We start from the raw sequence: 23,135 nt of genomic DNA, 5'->3' as shown, positions 1-23,135 counted from the left end.
TTCATATCCTGCAGATTATTGCCCTTAGACTTTCCACAGGTGAAAAATAAAACCAAAGGTTTCGAAGAAGGGAAAGCAGCAAGGATTTGTTGAGCATCAGGGCTCAATATGTGGCAGCAATAGCAGTAACAATCTATTTTCTTTCAGTCAGTGAACTTTCTTTCATGTTGATTTGAAAACAATGTGTTGAACCTTAGGAAAAGGTGAAGAGAGCTCATTACTTCTTTTCTATTAAAATATTTGAAATATCTTACGTATTGGTTATGATTTTGCTTTCTGGTTTTTGATGCCTGATGCCTTTGTTTAAAATCAGCATTGTTATCAACTGCCTGGTAAACTGATCTTTTAGAAACACATTTCAGTCTCTGACAAATTACCTACTTTAAATATATCTCAATATGATCTGTGTGTTGGATGAACAGTAAAACTGTATTCAAGTAATATTACTGGATATTCTTTATCTGCTGGTACACAAGACAGAAAATCAATGCAATTTCTATCATTATCATTAGAATTTTCAGATAACAAATTTTAAGATCAAGAAGATATCTCAGTGCTCTGCATCCTTGGAAGGATATACATTGAACATTTGTTAGATGACCAATCTGTCCATTTGATTTAGATTATGGGCCATATGTTTCTCTCTAGGGATTGATTGTATGAATGTCATCCTGGATGATCCTCTCTTATGCCCATTTAGGGAAGATGGAGTAAACAAATGATTAGAACTATCACATCCACTTTTCTCCATGTCTTCTGCAGATTAATTTTCCACTCTCTCTTCTCTGAACTTACAAACAATCACACAGAAAAACTAGACTCTAGGACTGAAATCCCAATTGAATTAATCTTTGTTCAGTGCTGAAAATTTTTTATTATGGAAAAGATTCTCAATCTGCCCATGTATGCTGCAAATAAGGATTTAATATAAACATTAATGTTATTTCATTTTAGAGATATACCACAATAAAAATACACAAATAATTTAGGTGACATGTAAGGATGAGAACATAAATAATAAATTGCATACTAGTAATAACTTAAGATTTGTGCTTAGTATTAAAATAATACTACAAAGCATCCTAACTAGTTTTACTTATTCATAGGACATTGAGAACACAATTTGCACATCTCTTCAGTTAGCGCAAAGGAATATAACAATGAACAGACTTCCTAAAGGAAGTCATATTACTTCTGCCAATTTTTTCTTCAATTTAGAGAACAGGCAGCAGAGAGAACAAGAAGACTTTTGTCTGAAGAATCATATGGCATGTGCCAAAAAGGGATAAAAAGATTCCTTATAAGGCCAATCTTTTAGATAAAATGTAAAAGGCAACCCCTTAAACGATTTTATAGTTTATAACATTTTAAAAATTCAAAGAAAGGAGAGGTACATGAAATTTCTGGTTAGGATCTGCCTAAGCAGTATTTTTTTAAAAAATTTAAACATATAAAAGCTATTTTGAATAACTGAAAACAGCCACAAACTGCCTCTATTTTAACTCAGCCAATGCCTATTTAATATTTATTTAATTTTTGTTTCTGAAGCTACCATTTCCTGGTTCCAAAATCTATGGTAAAAGTAGAAAATCATTTGCTTTCATTATCAAAACTTTCTGGCAGAATTTTTTTTTCTTTTTGTTTTTGTTTTTTTAAATGAAATTAGCTGGTTGTTAAGTGAAAATAAATTCATTACTCTTTAGTATCTCATTCTTCCCTCATCCTCAATTTGTGTTATTGAGAAAACATGGATACACAGTAATCCAATACAGAATTCTTCTTTATATCCTGTAGAATGATATTCATATAGTGCACTTTGTTTTGTTGTTATTGTTTGTTTTTTTTGCTTTGTTTTGTTTTGTTTTATACTGAGCCAGAGTCTTGCTTTGTCACCCAGGCTGGAGTTCAGTGGCGCGATCTCGGCTCACTGCAACCACTGCCTCCCGGGTTCAAGCAATTTTGCCTCTGCCTCCGGAGTAGCTGGCACTACAGGCACGCGCCACCACGCTTGGCTAATTTTTGTATTTTTAGTAGAGACGAGGTTTGGCCATGTCACCCAGGCTGGTCTTGATTTCCCGACCTCAAGTGATCCACGCTCCTCGGCCTCCCAAAGTTCTGGGATTACAGGCATGAGCTACCGCACCTGGCCTTCATATAGTACACTTTGATCACTATTAGTATAAAATTGTATTATTCATATAAAAAGGAAAAAATAAACTACTCATTTCCAAAATGCTTTAAGCCATATTGAACTTTATTTGAGGGAAGAAAACTGAAATGTATTATGTGATTTCCCCCAAATGTATATTTGAATTTCCATAAATCCATTAAATATTTAGAATTTTAATTTGTAAAACTGTTAAAAATTTAGTATGATATGCAAAAATGTAATTCAGGATTTTAAAATAAATATAACTATGAAATATATAATGTTATATGACTGAAAATAAAATATTATTTTTATTTGCAGTTCTTTTCAAAATTATTTTAATAATACTTTAATAATTAAAAAGCATTTTTAATTAAGCCTAGTAGTAAGTTTATAGTAATAAATGAATTAAGTTACTCTTAAATCTTTAATGTCAGAATATATTAAGAACCATCTGCAGCTGGTTAATATTAACCATAAATAGGCCTGTATAGGATCTGATTACAATGAACCAACTCTCCCTGTCATGGCAGGATCCATAACTAATATATCTCTTTATATTACTCCTTCCCTGAGGATCTAGGACTATGCCTTGCATATAGTAGGCATTTAATAAATTTTAGAAAGAATTATTACCAGTTTTATGCTTCGTTAATAAAATGAAGACCTCTGAGATAGAGAAGTAGTTTATATCTTTGCATTAGCTGACTTTCACTCTAGCTGTTTTCTAAATTCTGATTAGTCCTCTCTTTCTCTAAATCAGTGCTTATGAAATTAACCAAGGTAACTAAACATATCCAATATTTGTTCTACAGCAACAAGCTCTTAAAAATGCTGTGATATGCCAAGAAGTAACACCCATACATCCATATCCTTTCCTTTTTTAGCCTCTAGTGTCTCTTCATTTGACAACTTTGTGATGCTCTCCTTAAAGCAATGGGATAATCTTTTATTATTATTATTATTATTATTATTATTATTATTAATTGGCTGCATCAAGAGAGACTTCCTGAAAATTAAAAGACATATTTCAGGGAATGGAAACTTAGCATCACTCAAAATTAAAATTAAAATTAAAATTTGATGTCTCTGTCTTTAGATTAAGAGATCTCAGGCTCATCAGTATCCCAGAAATGGGTTTTGTGGTTTTTAGTCTGAAGTGGTGCAAGAAATCTGAATTATTATAAATCTAAACTTGCTCATTCTTCTATCTATTGAAATTCACAATGTAATCAATAGCCTCGCTAAATCTAAGGGGTGCTGTACCCATAGAGCTATATGTGTATGTAATATATGGACATGCTTATTGGCTTCTCTTTGCATCCTGCCACAAATAACAGGGAGAGTTGGAAACTTCATTAAAAAGATATTTGCCAGGCTGCTGGAGGAAAAGGAAAATCCTCCGTAGGCTACCTAGCTAATTTCCAGCCAATACAGGATTATTCCCAACAGGAAACATGTATTGCTTTACTGGCCTAAGTGATAAGGTTGTTAGCATCTCTTTTGGCTGACTGCTTTGCAATCTAGCTGCTTTCAGTTGCTAGAAAAGTCATCTTAATATTTATGTAGAGCTTCCACCTCACATCAGCCAACTTTGATCTCACGGTGTCTCGTGGGCAAAACTTATCCACTGCTCATGGAAACCCCATATGCATCAGAGTTATATAAACAAGGTATTTGTAAAAGGGTTAGACTTGTCCACATTTTTGTCAGCCCACTAAAATTTTCACAATTTCAGCTCATTTTGATTATTCCTCTCACCACCACCTTCCCCCTGCACACACACATAGGAGCCTCCATCCTATCTCCTACTTCCTTACATACTCACAGTCATTGACCCAACAGATATTAAACACGCCATTTTATGCCGAAGATATAATGTGACTGAATTAATTTATCTTATTGCTTGCTAGAAATTTGACATCCTAACTTCAGCTCTGACTTGATACCAAAGAATTTTTAAAATTATGAATGTAGAGTCATTTAACAGGATTCTAAGTTGTTTCTTGAAAGCTGTTTTGCAAATGAAATGATAAAATCTTGGGAAAGCTTTAGTAAGGGTAGTGTTTGTTATGCAAAATACAGTCACAAAATGAGGACTTGAAAGTTACAGAGATGAAGAAAACTGAAATCTATAAATGTGAGAAAACAACCTATGTTATTGTAGCTGAGTGTCCTGGTTGGCTTTCTCTGTCATTCACTGATTGGAACTCGTTTCAGAAATAACCGTTTTACGCAAATAAAATAGAAAATTACCTATACTCTGGTTTTTGTTTGCATACGGATTCACCTCTCAAATGTTTTACATAAGTAGTCTACCTAGATATTCTAGAACTCAAAATCTAATCAAATAATTTCAGTTCTATGAATGTATCAGTAGAGAAAAAGATTATCTGTGGTGAAACACCATTAATTAAATTTTGGATGATAGTGTAATTATTTCTGGTGAATTCCTGGCTCATTTCTCTTAAATACTACTTTCACATCTGTTATACACCTAATGGAAGGCAGAATTTCCAATCACGCTATACTGAAGGAGCTTTCTTCCCTTCACTGTGTATTTGTAGGAAATAGTCAGACCATATGGTTTGTGACATAACCCCCACTCTTACTTCCAGTGTGGAATTTCATTTCCAGGTACCGTATTTGACACATATCAAAAAGAATACCCAAAGCCCAGTTATAAGATGAAATATGCTGGCCCCTTGTAGGATAATAATAATTTGCCATAAAGTCTTGTCAGATGTGTGACAGTATCTGCAAGACCTAGGAGCCAGGACCTGAGTTGTTTCTGTTCTAAAAAGTTCAGAAGAATAGTATTTAGATTGACACTGCTGCTGCACCTTTACTAAAAGACCCCAATAAGAATATTGGGAGAAATAAAAAGAATGGAGGATGACTTATGAGTGAAACATTGAATTTAGCTTAAGAGCGTTTACTTTTCTGACTTGTTTTTCTCACACATGGAAAATAACATTTTCTTACAGGTGTAAGGGTATGAGAATTGGCAGGCTTTCCTGGGGGAGGTCAAAGTAATCTGTTCTGTTGTTGTGTATGTTAAAATGTTTATTCTTTTTGTCCGTTCATTTTGTTACATTTGTGCCTTCATGGTATGTACTAACATTGTGACATGCTCTCCCAATGAACAGGTCGTCATGGAGATGGAGGTTATTGGCCAGTTGATACTAATTTGATTGATAGAAGCACCCTAAATGGTAAGTATATAAATTAGGTAATATTGAATTAGTTATATTAATTAAGTGGTTAATTCAAGAGTGTCTGAGGCAAATTTTCTATCAACTACAGGTGCCAGGAAGCTTGCTAAAAAAAAAAAAAAAAAACCTCTAGCACATTCTATCAGGAGATGATGCCAATAAGAGTTGACAAGTGTCTAAAAAAGGAGTCAGAAAAGCCCAGCATAGAGCATTTTATAAATGATACAAAGCTATTAAATACCAAGATTTTTAAACGTTACAATATATTTAAAATGTTTGCAGGAATCTGATTTTATTTGAGAGAGGTGATATCCAAGTTTGGTTGAATTGAAACCCACTCAGTTTCATATATTAAAGTTACTTGGATTTTTGCCTGCAGAGAACGTTAATTCTTCAAAATCCTGTAGCATCTTAGGGCTAAATTTTCTTTGTGTTGTCTAGATTAGACATTTATTTCTGCTCATCCTAGTGGAGCATGCCCAAGTATCCGCTGGCTTTAAGGATGACCATATGAAGGTAATACCTAGAACTCCACAGAAGGACAAGGTTGATGTGGGGGCTGCATTCCAGGATCTTATCGTTAGTTTTGCTGAAACAAACTTTAAAAGGTTGGATTAATACTAGCCACATTTTCAGGGGACTAATGTATTTATTAGGCCATTTTACAAGTTTTTAAAAAATTATTGCTGTTATTTGGTTTGGTTTACTAAAAAGACCTTCAGATACTCAAAATGTGAAAATGAACACTTGTATACCCATCAGCAAGGTTAAGATATGAAATATACAGCATGGAATTTAAATCTCTTTTATGTCTGTGTTTTCTCACATGCTTCTTAACACTGTTCCTCACTCTGATATAAGTGCTCTAATTTGATGTTTACTACATATGTATAGGTATCCCTAAACATTATACTGTTTTACAGTTTTACAAATTTATAGAAATGATATTGTATCCTGCTACAACTTGCTTTCATTTTTAACTGAGTTTTGAAGATGTATCCATGTGTTTACAAATAGCTCTCACTCATTTATCTTGGCTGCTATATAGTAATCTATTTTATGAAATAACAAAATTATTTAACCATTTTAGCAGGTTTTCATAAGAAACTTGATTACTGAACTGATAAATTTCCATTTGTTTGATCGCCTGTTAAAAAATCCAGAAGGGAAGTCAAAATTTCAATCTAAAAATAGTTTGCTGCATTTGAAATTAGAATAGTGGTATGAATTAAGTGATTGTTTCTTATCATAGGCTGTTATAATCTAATGTGGCAGTTTTCACAAGAGTGTGTATATATATATATATATATGGAGTACACCAAATGCTTGCATCAAAGACTTAGCATTATCTCTCCTCTGGCCAATGGTAGATTTAGAAAGGTATTTTCACCTCTTGACTTCTTTTTGAATTGCCCGGCAATACCTTCCTCTGCTATTAATGCCTTTTACCTAACCAGAAACACATAGAATGTCTTATGTTTAAACTTTGAGTCAATTTCTGCTGCTATTAAAAATTACCTTAGATTTGGGGTAACTTATGAACAACAGAAATTGTTGTTTTGGAGGCCAGGAAGTCCAAGATCAAGGTGCCAGCAGACTGGGAGTCTGCTGCGGGCTCATTCTCTGCTTCACGGTTGATGCCTTCCAGCTGTGTTCTCCCATGGTGGTTGGAAAGGGTGAACAAGCTCCCTCAGGCTTTTTGTAAAATAAGGGCACTAATCCCGTTTATGAGGCCACCACTCTCATGACCAAATTATCTCCCAAAGGCTCCACCTCTTATTGCCTCCCTAACAGGGATTAGGTTTCAACATAAGAATTTTGGAAGGGCACAAGCATTCAGAACATAACAAGCTTCCCAGGATGCTCTTTCTAGGCTACTCACAACTTCCTATTGTCTCTTAGACTCCTCATTTTCCTTCATTTAAATAACATGACTGTCCCTGGTAGGTATTTGACTTTCAGCCACTTGTTTTAACTAAAGCCTTGCTCTGTCAGTCCCTAACATACCCAACAGGTAATTTACAAAGCACACAGGGTTGGGCGTGGTGGCTTACGCCTGTAATCCCAGCCCTTTGGGAGGCCGAGGTGGGCAGATCATGAGGTCAGGAAATCAAGACCATCCTGGCTAACACAGTGAAACCCCATCTCTACTAAAACTACAAAAAATTAGCTGGGAGTGGTGGCACACACCTGTAGTCCCAGCTACTCGGGAGACTGCAGCAGCAGGAGAATCGCTTGAACCCAGGAGGTGGAGGTTGTAGTGAGCCAAGATTACACCACTACACTCCAGCCTGGGCAACAGAGCAAGGCTCTATCTCAAGGAAAAAAGGTGGGGGCGGGGGGGAAGGCTCACAGAAGGAAGGTGAGAGGAGCGACTTGTTGAGGCAGAAAACAGACCCCAAACCATGCTCCATAAAATGGGTATAGGTAATGATAATTCCCTCCTCCCAACTTTGCAATTTCATTTGCTCAATCTCATGCTCCAAATTTTGTCTTAAATTTCAACAATATGCCAGAAACATTATATGTATTCAAACAGTCAGTCAAGAAATGCTACTAAGCCCTCAGCGAGTGCAGGGCACTTGCAATGAGCCATGGGAACAAACTGAAGGACAGACCACTGCAGGACCAATACACCAGCAGGGTTAATTGCCCGGGTAGGCAAAGCAGAAATATACACCCCAGGAGATGAGAGAGGATGAGAAAATCCCCAGGGGTATAAAGGAAGGTAAAAAAAGGAAGTTGCTGAAATTGTTTGGGAGAAACATAATTGTCGTATTTTATACCCTGAGATACAGAGCTTCTAACTTTGGAGTTCATGCAGGAGATTAGCATTGTCCCCTTTAGAATCATCCCACAAAGCCAATTTTAAGATGCTATTTCTACAAGGATTTTCACATTAAAATTCATTCACAGTCAAGGGAATACTGGTACGGGACAGTACTTTTTGAAGAGACATACTACCAGAAAATTAAAGAGGGAATTGGTATAAGGAATGAGAAAGAGAAATCATCCTGTAGGTTTCAACCACTACTGGGCAGTGGTTATGAGGCTTAAATCTGGGGCAAATGTAAGCCACAGACACAAAACTATGTACTCTCCTAAACTGCATGTCCAAAAGGACTCCCGTATTGGGAAGAATTGCCAGATATTGCAATTAAAAATATAAGGAGGCCCAGTAACATTTGAATTATTTCTGCGAGTAATAGATAAAGAAAAATTATATGAGGGATTGCCATCACAATGTGCATATACATCTCAAGGTATACATGAATAAGCAACTAAAAATAATTCTAACCTAATTGGGCCTCCTGTATTTTTAATTGTGAAGTCTGGACGTCACAATTCAGAAGTTTGTTATTGATCAAATTCAGAAGTTTGTTATTGATCAAATTTAGAAGTTTGTTATTGACTATTTGAAGTTGCTATTCAAATTAAAATGAATTTTTGGTCGAAAAGAAATCCGAGCCCACATTTGACGTGAACATATAAGTCAGCAATCACTTTCCTTTTCAAAGGTGTTAGATGCTAGATGAAGAGAAAGAGAAATCCACATCATTGTGTTCCTTTTTGTTTTACCATTTAAGATTCCTAGTGAGAAAAATAACCAAAATTAAATTTGATCTGGTAAACATTATCTCACAGGAGTAAGTCATGAAGATAAAATAGACCAATGCCATTCAGTGGCTTTGAAGCAGTTTAGATGGATTATTGACATTACTCCTTCCCAATTTTCTGCATCACTTAATGATGTTTTAGGGATTTCATGCTAAATGAATGAGATGAAAAACGTATCTGAAATATTTATAGATTCCCTACTGGAATAACAAATTATTGCAGGCCGCCTGGCTGATTAAGGGGAATTGATAACTTCAGAGAGCCAGGGATGGTAGAGGCCAAACTTTATCTGCTTCCTATTCTATTTTGCTAGCAAACAAATGATGATAGATATATAATATGACTTTAGCCTTGGCTGTTACAAGCAAATCAGCAAAGACATCTGGAAACCCCAGATTTCTAGTTAATTTTTTGCTAATGTCTTAAGCTTTAAGAAGGGGGTATGTTTTCCAAGTAGATGTGCAAGTGAGGCCCCTGAGTGATAAAACTCCAGTTGCACCCCACCCTTATAAAGTGGGCTACATCAAAACATTTAAAGTCTGGGTTTTTAAACTTTGTATACAATAAAATTTCACACATCTCCCCTTAGAGTGACAGAATTATGGAGGTTTCCTAGCTCCCTCTACACTTGCTAGATTCATTCTTCAAAGCATTGTAATAGAATAATGGCTTACTGTCAGGATACTCAAGCCAGTTACAAATAAATTTAGACCTCGCTAATCATTTACTTTCTTTTACAGCATGCCACTCTTTTAAAAATGCACTCTTGGAATTCAAATAAAGAAAAACAAAGCTATAGTTCATATTTACTCCTGTAGTTGGAAGCCCTTAATTAAATTGTAGAACTGGAAGAGGCTTCCTAAAATATTTTCTGATGGCAGGTAGAATCAAAGCTAATATGTGGTGATGTGGTAGTATTTTTCTTTTATGATGCATTCAATTTTAGATTATGGTCCACATTCTTAATGCAGAAAAATCTTCAATATCTGAAAATGTGTTTTGTAGTTTGTATTTGTATAAATGATAGGAACTATGAAAATTACTTCAACATAATCCTGCCTTTCTGATTACAGAAGACAAAATGGCAATTTCCTTTTTTCGATAGCTCTACCTATAATTTGTAAAATCAGTGTAACAAGTTTGATTAGAAGATCTATAAACCTCATAATAGTTTTTTATTGACCTCAACCTTTAAAGACAAAGTTAAACTTGACAAATTTTAAAACTTTGACACAGCAATGTTAATTTAAAAAATCAACATTATTAATTCTTAAATACTCAGAATCATATTAAGTGCTCTATAAAACTTGTCAGAAAAAAAGGAAGCGGTTTGCTCTCTATTTTTGGAAACCTGTTTTTTTCTCAGAATTCAATAACATTTTAACCAATGTAAATAAAGTATACATGAAACTCTTCCCACATTTCTATAAAATGATCATTATAAGGTTGGTAACTATTAGAAGACACCCAACGCTATACTCAGCAGAAATCTTAAAGCAAAAGAAAAGATACAGAAATAAAATTTTACAGCCTTTTTCCAGATGAAAAGAAAAGATAACTAGAGCAATCTGAGGTCCTAGGTTCTAGTTCAGTGATTACAAGAGACTGCTCACCTATCATCCACCCATTATCTTTATCCCAAAGGATTTTTAAAAGTCCTAGTCTAACCCCAGATTCTAGACCTGACTTTGTAGAGCTTAGAGCTGTGTGACAAAGCAAGTCATTTAAACTCTGGATCTCAATTTTCATCTGGACATAGAAAGTGTTAAGCTAGAGCAGTACTTCTGAAGCTCACTAGCATTAACATGTAAGATTGAATTTTTCTTTGTTGTGGGCACATGTCCTGTTCAGGATGTTTAGCAGCATCTCTGGCCTTTTCACACTAGATGCCAGTAATATTTCCTCTCCCCCATGTTGTAACAATCCAAAATGTCTGTAGACATTGCCAAATTTCCCCTTGGCAGAGAGGGAATCTTCCCAGTTGGAAACCACTGAGCTAGATTAGCATACCCTATAGGTTGCTCCAGGATACATGGGTCCTCTTGAGAAGCTCTGAGAAAATCAATCAATCAATAAATAAAGTGTCTCATTGTCAAATAAGCATCAGGGAAGTGGTGTGGCACTTCCCTGCCCTTTTGCCAGGCCTTTGTCTTCTGTTTGAAAAGTAGAGGTTTTAGCCTTGACAGTGCTTCTCTGCTTAGTCTTAACCTCTTGATTTTGGTGATCTCATCCTTTCCCATAGATTGAAATTCTATCCATGTGCCAGCTCCCAAATGTATATCACTAATGCAGAGAGTGATCAATATTCTGGCTGTTTCTTTAACGATTATCATGAGATCTTCACCCTGACATATTCAAGATTGAACTTTTACTCCTCTCTCGTTGAGACTTCCCTTTCACCCTTTCCCTCATCTCAGACATGAAGACTACTACTTAGGTCTGAACCTGATTCTCTCATTCTTTCCTCCACCATACCCAACTGGTGTTGTGCTCATTTACTTTCAAACTATATTGTGTAACTGGCCACTTTGCCTGATTGTAATTACCACTGTCTCAGTTCAAACTATCATCATCTTTCATTTGGAGAACTTCAGTAACCTCTTAGCTGATCTCCATGCTTCCACCACTGACCCCTCTCCACACAGCAGCCAGAGTGGTCTTCTTAAAACAAATCACGTCTGTTTCTGGCTTGCTGAAACCCGTTAGAGGGTCTGTGATTGCATTTAGGATAACTAAATGTAATCTACAAGACTCAGTATAACTGGGTCCTGTTTCTCTGTCCAGTCTCCTCTTATGTCATTATCCCTTTTGCTGACTGTGTTCCAGGCACATAGCCTGCTCTCAGTTCTGTTTAAAGGAATAGGAGCTGGTGCTTAGCAATAACTCATGCTTCAGCCTGTTGCTTTCAAAATGAGTCCTTTCATGAGCCCCTACCACGAGCCATATATTCTCATTGTTATAACTCTCTACATTAACCTGTCTACTTTTCTTTTTAGCACTAGTTATAATTGTAATTTTATATAAGCATCCCTCCTTTTATTGTGCTTCACATGATTGTGCTTCACAGATACTGCAGTTTTTCCAAATTGAAGGTTTGTGCTAACCCTGTATCGTGCAAGATGATTGGCAACATTTTTCCAACAGCATGTGCTCACTTCATGTCTCTATGTGACACTTTGGTAATTTTTCTAATATTTCAAAGTTTTAAATTATTATATCTACCATGGTGATCTGTGATCAGTGATCTTTGACGTTACTATTGTAATTGCTTTGGGGCACCACAAACTACACCCATAGAAGACGGTGATCTTCACTGATACATTGTTGTGTGTTCAAACTGCCCCACCAACCAGCCACTACCCTGTCTCTCTCCCCCTTTTGGGGCTTCTCTATTCTCTGAGCACAACACTGTTAAAATTAGGCCAATTAATAACCCTACAAGGCTTCTAAGTGTCCAGGTGGAAGGAAGAGTCACATGTCTCTCACTTTAAAATTTAAAAGCTGGAAATGATTAGGCTCAGTGATGAAGACATGTCAAAAGTCAAGATAGGCTGAGAGCTAGACCTCTTATGCCAAACCAAGTTGTAAATACCAAGGAAAAGTTTTTGAAGGAAATTCAAATTGCTATTCCAGTGAACACATGAATGATAAGAAAGCAAAACAGCCTTATTGCTGACATGGAGAAAGTTTTTGTGGTCTGGATAGAAGATAAAACCAGTGACAAAATTCCCTTCAGCCAAAGCTTTATCCAGAGCAAGGCCCTAAGTCTCTTCAATTCTGTGAAGATTTATGGAGGTGAGAAGCTGCAGAAGAAGAGTCGGAAGCTGGCAGAAGTTGATTCATGAGGTTTAAGAACAGAAGCTATCTCTATAACATAAAAGTGCGAAGTGCAACAGCAAGTATTGATATAGAAGCTGTAGCAAGTTATCCAGAAGATCTAGCTAAGATAATTGATGAAGGTGGCTGCACTAAACAAGAGATTTTCAATGCAGACAAAATAACCATATATTGGAAGCAGATGCCATTTAGGACTTTCATAGAGAGAGGTCAATAGCTGGCTTCAAAGTTTCGAAGGACAGGCTGACTGTCTCGTCAGGGGATAGTGGAGCTGGATTTTAAGTTGAAACCAATGCTTATTTACTGTTCTGAAAATCCTAGGACCCTTAAGAATTATGCTAAATGTACTCTGCCTGTGCTCTATAAATGGTACAACAAAGTCTAGATAACTACACATCTATTTACAGCATGGTTTACTAAACATTTTAAGGCCACTGTTAAGACCTATTGCTTAGAAAAAAAGATTCCTTTCAAAATATTACAGCACGTTGACAATTCTCCACCCAAGAGGTCTGATGGAAATGTGTAAGAGATTAATGCTGTTTTCATGCCTGCTAACACAACATCCATTCTTCAGCCTATGGATCAATGAGTCATGCTGATTTTCAAGTCTTATTATTTAAGAAAGATATTTCATAGATATGTCTTCCAGTTGCCATAAAGTGTGATTTCCTCTTATGGATCTGGGCAAAGTAAATTAAAAATGTTTTGGAAAGGATTAACCACTATAGATGCCATTAAGAACATTTGTGATTCATGGGAAAGCGTCAAAATATTAACACTAACAGAAGTTTGGAAGAAGTAGATTCCAAACCTAACAGATGGTTTTGAGAGGCTCATGACTTCAGTGGAGGAAGTAACTGTGATCGAAATAGCAAGAGAACCAGAGTGATAAGAGGAGCCTTGAAGAAGTGACTGAACTGCTGCAATGTCAAGATAAAATTTTAACAGATGAGGAGTTGTTTCCTATGGAGGAGCAAATAAAGTGATTCATTGAGATGAAATCTACTCCTAGTGAAGATGTTGTGAATATTTTTGAAGTGACAATGGAAGATTTGTAATATTATGTAAACTTAGTTGATAAAGCAATGGCAGGGTTTGAGAAAATTGACTCCAATTATAAAATAATTTCTACTATGGGTAAAATGCTATCAAATACATCCCATGCTATGGAGAAATATGTCATGAAAGGAAGGGTCAATTGATGCAGCAAACTTTACTGTTTTCTTATTTTAAGAGATTGCCACAGGCTGGGCATGGTGGCTTATGCCTGTAATCCCAGCACTTTGGGAAGCCAAGTTGGATAGACATTTGAGATCAGGAGTTCAAGACCAGCCTGTCCAACATGGTGAAACACCATCTATACTGAAAATACAACACAAAGGCACCTGAGGCAAGAGAATCTCTTGAATCCAGGATGCGGAGATTGCAAGAAGCTGAGATTACACCACTGCACTCCAGCCTGGGTGACAGAGCAAAAGTCTGTCTCAAAAAAAAAAAAAAAAAGAAAAGAAAAAAGAAAAAAGATTGCCACAGCCACCCCACCTTCAGCAATTCCCAGCCTCATCACTCAGCAGCCATCAACATAAAGGCAGGAGCCTCCATCAGCAAAAGTTCTGTGACTCACGGAAGGTTCAGTAGCATTTTTTAGAAATGAAGTATTTTTAAATTAAGTTGTGCCATTTTTTAGATGTAATGCTGTTGCACAGTTAATAGACTATAGTATAGTGTAAACACAACTTTTATATGCACTGGAAAACCAAAAAATTAGTGCAATTTGTTTAAGCATGATATTTGCTTTATTGCAGTGTGTGGAACTAAACCCACAGGATTTCTGCGGTATGCCTATATTTATTTCCCTCATGATTTGTTGAATATCTACCTTTTCTAGTAAACGGCAAGTTCCATGAGGTCCATAATCATGCTTCTTTTGGTTACAACATTGTATCTCCAACATCTAACTGGATCTTCAATACATATTTATGGAATAATTGAATCTGTTTTCTACCATCTCTGCCCCACCCCTCCTGGCAATTAACAGTTCACATCAGCATGTTAAAAATCCAAATATTTTTTTAAAAATAGATATGTTCTAAAAGTTAGTTGTTCAAGGAACTGTACCCCCATAACGCTGATAAATATCTTATTTTAGGGAACAATGGACTAAATTATCTGTGAATTGTCTTCCAGCTGATCGATTACAGCATCTTATTTTAGGGGGAAATACTTTGAAATGATCAAGGCCATATGAACTTTGGTTCAAATTCAAATGCCTATAAAATTATTACGATACATGTAGAGCTCAAAATGTTCTAATAATTATAAAGCCATTATCAGGGTAAACTGCAATTGCAGGAGTGAAGTTTAACCCCCAACTATATACTTTCATTGAACCTCTTTCCTTCCTCAGAAGTGAACTTGTCATTCTTATGTTCACATTGTTTACCTGCCTATTGATATTGTGTAGCTATTGGGGCACAGCCATTACAGCCATTGTGCCAAGGGGACCAGGTCCTTAAAGTAGGAGTCAGGGCTCGTAGAGTCAATATCTAACTTTCCTTTCAATGATAATTAAGTACTCAGAGCTTTGGTCTATCAGTGAGCTTGCTGCAGAGTGTTTATGAGAGCAAAATATAAGAAATACAAAACATTTTTGACAGTCTATAAAACTTTATAAAAATAAAAGTTAATAAACCATTTTTTTAATATTTGCTGTCTTTATAAAATATATGTATTTGCTTTATTAAATTTAGGAGGAAAAGGCTGAAACATTCTACCATAATCAAACATCATGAAAATAAAAAATAAATGGAATGCCTGTGGGATTGTAAAAAATTTGACTCCTTTCTTACTAATTTTAATGGAACACATCTAGGTCTTGATTACTCAAACACTGGATACCCACACTATTATGCTAACAGCAGAGACAGATATGTTATGATACAAGTTTTTTTATCCTTTAAACTGGGAACATTACATAGGATAAAATACATTGGGTGGACTTGGTGGTTAATGCCTGTAATCACAGCAATTTGGGAGGCCAAGGCAGGAGGACTGGAAGACCCTGTCTCTACAAAAAAAAAAAAAAAAAAAAAAAAAAAAAAAACCTTAAAAACTATGCTGGAATAGTGGCATGCACCTATAGTCCTAGCTACTAGGGAAAATGAGGTAGGAGAATTACTTGAGCCTAAGAGTTCAAGGCAACAGTGAACTATGATTGTGCCACTGCACTCCAACAGTAGTCACAGAGTGAGACCCTGTTTTTAAAAAAGGAAAACAAAATATTCATTGAGCCACATCATAATGTCTAACGAGTGCCAACTTTGTGACAGGGCTTGTGGTCACTGTGGTGCAACCATTATCTCATGAAATCATCACAGTGCCCTCTAGGATATTTACAAGTCTTTGAATGACTTCATGCAGCTTCCCCACTGAAGCCGGAAAGTGGGTAATGTCACTTGCCCCTTCTGGAGCCAGGCTGCCTCCCAGATCTCCTAACTGCACTAATCTAGGTTTGGGAGCTCTAAAATTTGTTTCTCATTTGTAGCAGTCTTTTGATATATTAAGATATAGATCCTCATTATTTGTAGAATCTGAAATTGTGAGTTTACCTGCATGTTAAAATTTATTTGTAACCCCCAAATCAATTATCACAGTACTTTCATGGCCATTCATAGATGTTTGCAGAGCTGCAAAAATTTTGGGTTGCCCAATGCTCATGTGACCACCTAGGACAGAAAAAAGGTACACTCTGTCTTCTTTTTTCAGCCCTCATACTATAAGAAAGTGCCCCTTTTATGGTATGTTTATGCCAATTTTTCCATTTTTTTTTTCTTTTTGTTGGTGACTTCACTGTTTAAAATGGCTCCCAAATTTAGTGCTGAAGTGATTTCTAGGTTCCTAAACACAATAAGGGTGTGATGTGACTCACGGAGAAAATATGTTTTCTCTACAAATTTTGAAAAGCTTTGTTCAAGCATTACTTATAGTGCCTTTGGATGTTTCAGTATTAATGAATCAACATTATATATTAAATAAGATGTATTTAAACAGAAACACACAAAAAACAAAGTATATATTAATTGGTTGATAAATCAGTGTGATCAGAGGCTCACAGGAAGCTAACCTCGTGTTTCCTCTAGCGGTAATCATTCAGTATTCGCTAATTAGCATGTGTGGCAACTTTATAGAACACTGCAAATAACAAGATAAATAAACTCCTGCAAATAACAAGAATTCACTGCAACTAAAGACACCATTGCATTTGACTTTTGTAATTGCCCGCTTGATGTCAGGTAATCTGATTATTCAGCCTTTGTTTTCAGATTGGATGATTAATGAAAGACCTTGAATGCCAAATTTTAAACTGATGGGAACTTTTATGAGGAAGTCATAAAGGCCTGCAATCAAAGATTTGTAATAGGAGTCCTCATGAACCCCACTCTCCCAGGCAAATGAGATCAATATAATCTCACTGGTATTCAGCAGAATTCAGAGTTACTTTTTTGACTTGGAATGTGATGTCTTCCAGGGTGAAAAGAAAGAAATAGGAGTAGAAATTTGAGTAATTTCAGTTTACCATGCTTTTAAAAATGTTGACAAGAGGTACTGTTATGTACAATTCAAGCTAAGTTTGTCAGAAACAGTGAATTGTTAAATTTAAGTCATGCTTATAAAAATCTTAGATCTCTATCTTCCTTGTAAGTTCTCGCATAAAAGGTTAATTTATTCCAATCTAGTAACTTATTAAGTACAAAAAGGGCATATTGAGATACTACTGTAAAATAACTTTTTAAATAATAAGTAAAACTGAAAAAAAGGGAGTTTTGACCTTTCATTTCTTGCTTCATTCTTTTATGGTAAGTGTAAAAATTACTTCAAGGAAATTCTATTTCTTTCATTTGTAATCGTAATTTTTTAACAGAAAGTGCTATTATTTAAAACTTTTGATGAGTTTTTTCCTCTAAGATTCAACTTATATCAGAAGTACTTCTGTTTCCAATAATAATGAATCGGCTACAATGTATTTAAGTTTTGATGACTTTTTTTTTTTTTTTTTTTTTTTTTTTTTACAAAAGCAATGATTCTTAGGCAACTTGTCAAAAGACATTGCAATTTTGAGGCAAGTACTGGGTTATTATATTAACTTGTGAGAATAGGTTAATTTAGCTATCACAATGAGTATTTGCATTAGTACGTTCTTACGCTGCTAATAAAAATGTAGCTGAGAGTGGGTAATTTATAAAGGAAAGAGGTTTTATTGACCCACAGTTCAGCATGACTTGGGATGCTTCAGGAAACTTACAATCATGGTAGAAGTGGAAGCAAACACATCCTTCCTCACATGGGGAAGGATAGCAAGGAGAAATGCTGAGCAAAAGGACGAAAAGCACCTTGTAAAACCACCAGATCTTGTTGTGAGAACTCACTATCACGAGACCAGCATACGGGTAACCACCCCCATGATTAAATTAGCTCCCACTGGGTCCCTTCTGGGACACATGGGGATTATGAGAACTACAAGATGAGATTTAGGTAGTGACACAGCCAAATCATATCAATATTATTCCTAAAAACATGGTGGCTCACACCTGCAATCCCAGCACTTTGGGAGGCTGAGGCGGGTGGATCACCTGAAGTCAGGCATTCAAGACCAGCCTGGTCAACATGGCAAAACCCATCTCTACTAAAAATACAAAAATTAGCCAGCCGGGTATGGTAGCACATGTCTTTAATCCCAGTTACTTGAGAGGCTGAGGCAAGAGAATCGCTTGAAACCAGGAGGCAGAGGTTGCCGTGAGCCGAGATTGTGCCACTGCACTCAAGCCTGGGCAATAGAGCAAGACTCTGTCTCAAAAAAAAAAAAAAAAAAACCTCTACAGACTGGAAGTCCACACCATAAGTATCCCAAATGCTATTGTAGATTATAAATTTAGACAACATTTTATTTACTGCTTTAGTCATGTAATTTTATTATAAGCACTTCCTCTGTATTAGGTGCTGAGATGGTTGTTTTGTATGTATTTTCTCTACTTCTCTTAGTAACTACACACAATAAGTATTATATTGTTTATATAGATTGAGGCACTGAGGTTCAGAAGGTATAAATATTTTGCTCAATGGGTTTAGAAAATTAATATAGGTTATTAAAGAAAAATAATCAAATTTAGGTATAGGAAAACATATAAACTCCTTGCTTTTTGATACTTTCTAAATTATTTGTAAATAATATAACCTAATATTTAATTTTTAAGAAATGTATAACTTGTAATGACAAACATGACATAGAACAGAGTATTTCTAATTGATCTATCATTGACTGAGGACTTAAGAAAGCTATATCAAGGGTCATTAGCCATTCTTATTTAGGCAAGGAACTCATCACAGATGTCTTATTATTCTGTTATTTTCCACCTGCTTAATTTCTGCCACATGGTACGATGCAATGCAGGAAAACATTTGTGTTAGGACTTTATGGCACTCTTGAACCCATTGGCTCCTTTTAAGTGGGATTCATACGCTTTTGACAGGTTGAAAATTAAATTGCTTTATAGATGGCATCTTCAAAGGAATGGTGGTAAATTGTGAGTGATTGGTATCAAGCAGTTTATCTTTTACAGCATCAAATAAATAGTGTTTCCTCATAAACCATAGCCTCTCTGGTTCTTGTCACTCAGGAATTCTTATGGTACAAAGTATCATCTCTTCTCCTCTCCCTATCTTCCACTCAATAGGGAAGCTTAATCTTATTTTTATTGAGATGTATCTCATGTACCATAAACTCATGCTTTGAAAATGTACACTTCATCAGTGTTCAGTGTATTCATAAGCTTGGGCCACCATCACTGCTGTTTAGTTCCTGAACATTGTCATCATCCCAAAAGTATGACCTGTATCTGTTAGCTATCCCTCCCCATTCACCCCTCTCTCCAGCCACTGGAAAACACCGATCTACTTTCTGTCTTTCTACATTTGCCTATTCTGGATATTTCATATAAATAGAATCATATAATATATGTCCTTTTGTGTCTGGCTTCTTTCACTTAGCAGTGTTTCCATAGTTAATCCATATTATAGCAGGTATTAGTGCTCATTTCTTTTTATACCTGGGTAATATTCTATCATAGGAATATATATACATATATATATATACACATGCACACATATATAGTACATGTATATATACACACACATACACACATATATACATATGTGTGTGTATATATACACACACACATACATATACACACGTGCACACACACATATATATATACACACCACATTTGTTTATTCATTTGTCAGTCCATAGACATTTAGTTTGTTTCCACTTTTGGCTATTCTGAACAGTGCTACTATGAACATTTGTCTATAAGGTTTTTTGTGAAGATATAGGTTTTCATTTTTCTTGTGTAAATAGTGTAGGTGTTTCCTCTCATATTTTCATTGCTTCCCCCAAACTCCCATCACCACCCTTAAGTTCAGAAAAGCCCAGAACATTAGGAACTTGTACATCCTAAGAGAGCTTGATAAACACTTCTGCCACATCCTCCTAAACCTGAACTCCATTTTCCTGTCCTTTCCCAGAGCCGCCAATTGGACAGATGCACCCTCCACACGGCAGCATCACTCCTCAGAAGAACAGCAACCTGCTTGTGATCATCGTGGTCACCGTTGGTGTCATCACAGTGCTGGCAGTGGTCATCGTGGCTGTGATTTGCACCCGACGCTCTTCAGCCCAGCAGAGAAAGTAGGTAACAGCTGGTTCCCAAGAGGAAAGAAGTCATCATCTTTGGGGTTATATTTTTGATGGCCCTCTTCCTGTGTTCTTTCATAATTCACCCCGTGTCCTTATTTTCTGACCCTGGCAAAACCTTGCCTTTTTGTCTATTCTAAGCCTATCATTAAGTGAGTGAAGGCTAGACTTGCAGATATGATAACAAACAAAATCCATCTGGGACCCACTTATATTTCTGTTTGCTTTTACTTCTCCGACCACTTCTCATTTTCAAGTGAAGGCAGGTGTCCCTTAGGTAACACCTAGTGAATAGGTTCCACCATGCCTCTGTTTCTGGCCTTCTCTGAAATCACGTACACAAGATTTGAGAAATACGTTTCTCTGTGTGCACTTATTGACCACTTTTTACAAGGAGCTCTGTAGGCAGTTAATCAATGCTTGGTGGATAGATGACTAAACATAGAATGCCAAACTCTGTACAGTTACAATCCTGTGGATGCTTAGTTTGGAGTCAGTAGTAAAGAAAGAAGAGAGAGTTCTGAGATTCAAAATGGTTCAAATTTATTTTCTGTGGTTAATTGTCAGAAATTAAAAAATGTTGAGGGGTTTAAGAATATTTTCATATTATGCAGCTTTAGGTTTTAGCACGTGCAGAGGATGATGCATCAAAGTACAAAGTTTAAAATGGAAAAGTGGTTTTTATTCAGCATATATCCTTGCAGCAACACCCTGTAACTGCCTGTTAGTCTGCACCAGCCAGTGCTGGGAGTCAGCAATAATCTCCCAGCCATTCTCTGCCTCTTTGCCCTTCTAGTCCTTTTAAAATTCAGCCCAATGTGTCTTTTTCAGCTACACGCTCTCACTGAGTTGACTATCTTAGGCTCTTCCATGAGTTTTAAGTTTTGGTTTTAGGTTTTTCCATTGGCCTCAGGCATGACATTACTTCTGAAAGCCTGAGGTATGGGTTCATAGGCGACTGGTTTGACAACTGTGTACTTTACACTTTGCTAGAAAAGATTCTCCATCAAATAATGTTCCCCCTTCTCTGGCTAATAGCTCACACTTTCACTTTCTCTCTCTCTTTCTCTCTCTTTCTCTGACTGTCTTTCTTTAAGTCCTGTAACTCCATTTGTGGATCTCTAGTTTACCTTCCAGCACTCTGAAGTGACGTGCTTAGAAAGAGAACAGGGGAAGATATACATACTGAAAAAGTAACATGGGGTGTAGATGCAGGCTTTGTATTTAATTTATTTCTATGGCAGGACAAATTTTCTATCCAGCTGCATTTATGAGATTTGACTAGTTTGAAGCTGGTGATAGCTGGTGTGCTGGTCCATTGTGTCTAAGCAAGAAACCTGCTAGAGTGAGCTTGGTTGGGCCAGCCTCATGTGTGAGCATTCTGGGAAGTCATAATCACTCACAGAGCTTCCACGGTGCCAGGCAGTTAATAAGGCTCTGGGGGGAAAGTAACTAATTGAGTAAGGCATTGAACAATCTGTTGGCACCGCATTTTCAGGAAAGGGGTTGTGCAATCATGGAACAGTGGAACATCAAGGCAGCAGGTCTCTGAAGCAGAGTTAAGAGGGACTCACATAACAGAAGGTGGGGAGGAGGCACCAAAATCACACCTGGACTACCATATAACTGCTTTCAAGGCATTGAAGCATTCACTAAACTAGCCAAATGTAACTAAACTATCTGGAGTTGGTTTGTTTTTGATCTGTTTTTTTCTTTTCCTTTTTTTTTTTTCCCCCTGTGTAATTTCTGTGAGAAGAATGTTCAAGCATTAGATTGACCTGATGAACTGGATTCCTGGATATATTTTGTTTCTCCACAGAGAAAACACCAGTCTTCTCAATCTGCAAAAGTGGGATTTGGTGCCATGTTGAGAAAATCTCAAATCATCTTAAATCCCACCCTAAGCACTTTGGCAAAAGCTTCAGGGCTTTATTTGGAAAAAGGAGACACTGAGCCCTGGGTATGACTTGTTTTTAAAATTAGGGACTGAATTAAAGAATAAATGGTTCTATTAATGACTGAAAATCCAAAAACAGTTAGTTTTACAGTCAGTTTGGTTTTTCCTTACTGCACTCTGAAAGTCTTTTAATAATTACCTGTGTTTCACACTTTGTTTCATATCTTTCTTTGGTAGCAGATCTGTTGGCATTCATTTTTCATCCCTTTGTGTGCATATTTTCATAGAGAGAAGTAAAGTGTTTCCTTCAAGTTATTTCTGAACTATCGTTTCATTTTGTTGTTTGTTCCATTGAGGACCCCTACTCCTCTGCATCACCACAATTGAGCCATTCAGAAAAAACTGGATAATGCAGGTGAAAGCAAAATCAATTTCAATCTGACACAGAAATGAGATCCCCTCCAAAGTTCTTAGAAAACTGGACTTTAACATAATTAATAAGGTGAAGTAGAAAACGCATTCATGAGCTTCTTCAGTATCTCTTTTGGGGTTCTAGAGAATATAAATTTTTCTTTGAGTTTTGTTGGGGTACTTGAATTACATCCAAGTGAATTGAAAAAGTTATGTGGACTCTCAGTAATATCTTATTCAGGTAAGTGTCTATAC

At 36.3% G+C, this 23,135-nt stretch overlaps 1 protein-coding gene across 8 annotated transcripts in view; it reads left to right on the top strand.

Annotated features, from left to right (window-relative positions):
* Positions 1 to 23,135, top strand: part of DCC (DCC netrin 1 receptor) — a 1,206,733-nt gene that overhangs the window by 1,098,562 nt on the left and 85,036 nt on the right. For all 8 annotated transcript variants that reach the window (XM_005586668.5, XM_074022755.1, XM_074022754.1 and 5 more), the window contains exons 22-23: positions 5,299 to 5,364; positions 20,404 to 20,566. In XM_005586668.5, the coding sequence (XP_005586725.3) occupies positions 5,299 to 5,364; positions 20,404 to 20,566 (229 nt within the window). The remainder of the gene's footprint in view (positions 1 to 5,298; positions 5,365 to 20,403; positions 20,567 to 23,135) is intronic.

The sequence above is a fragment of the Macaca fascicularis genome, chromosome 18 (genome assembly GCF_037993035.2).
Source record: "Macaca fascicularis isolate 582-1 chromosome 18, T2T-MFA8v1.1".
Lineage (NCBI taxonomy): Eukaryota > Metazoa > Chordata > Mammalia > Primates > Cercopithecidae > Macaca > Macaca fascicularis.
This window is presented reverse-complemented; position numbering and strand designations above follow the sequence as displayed.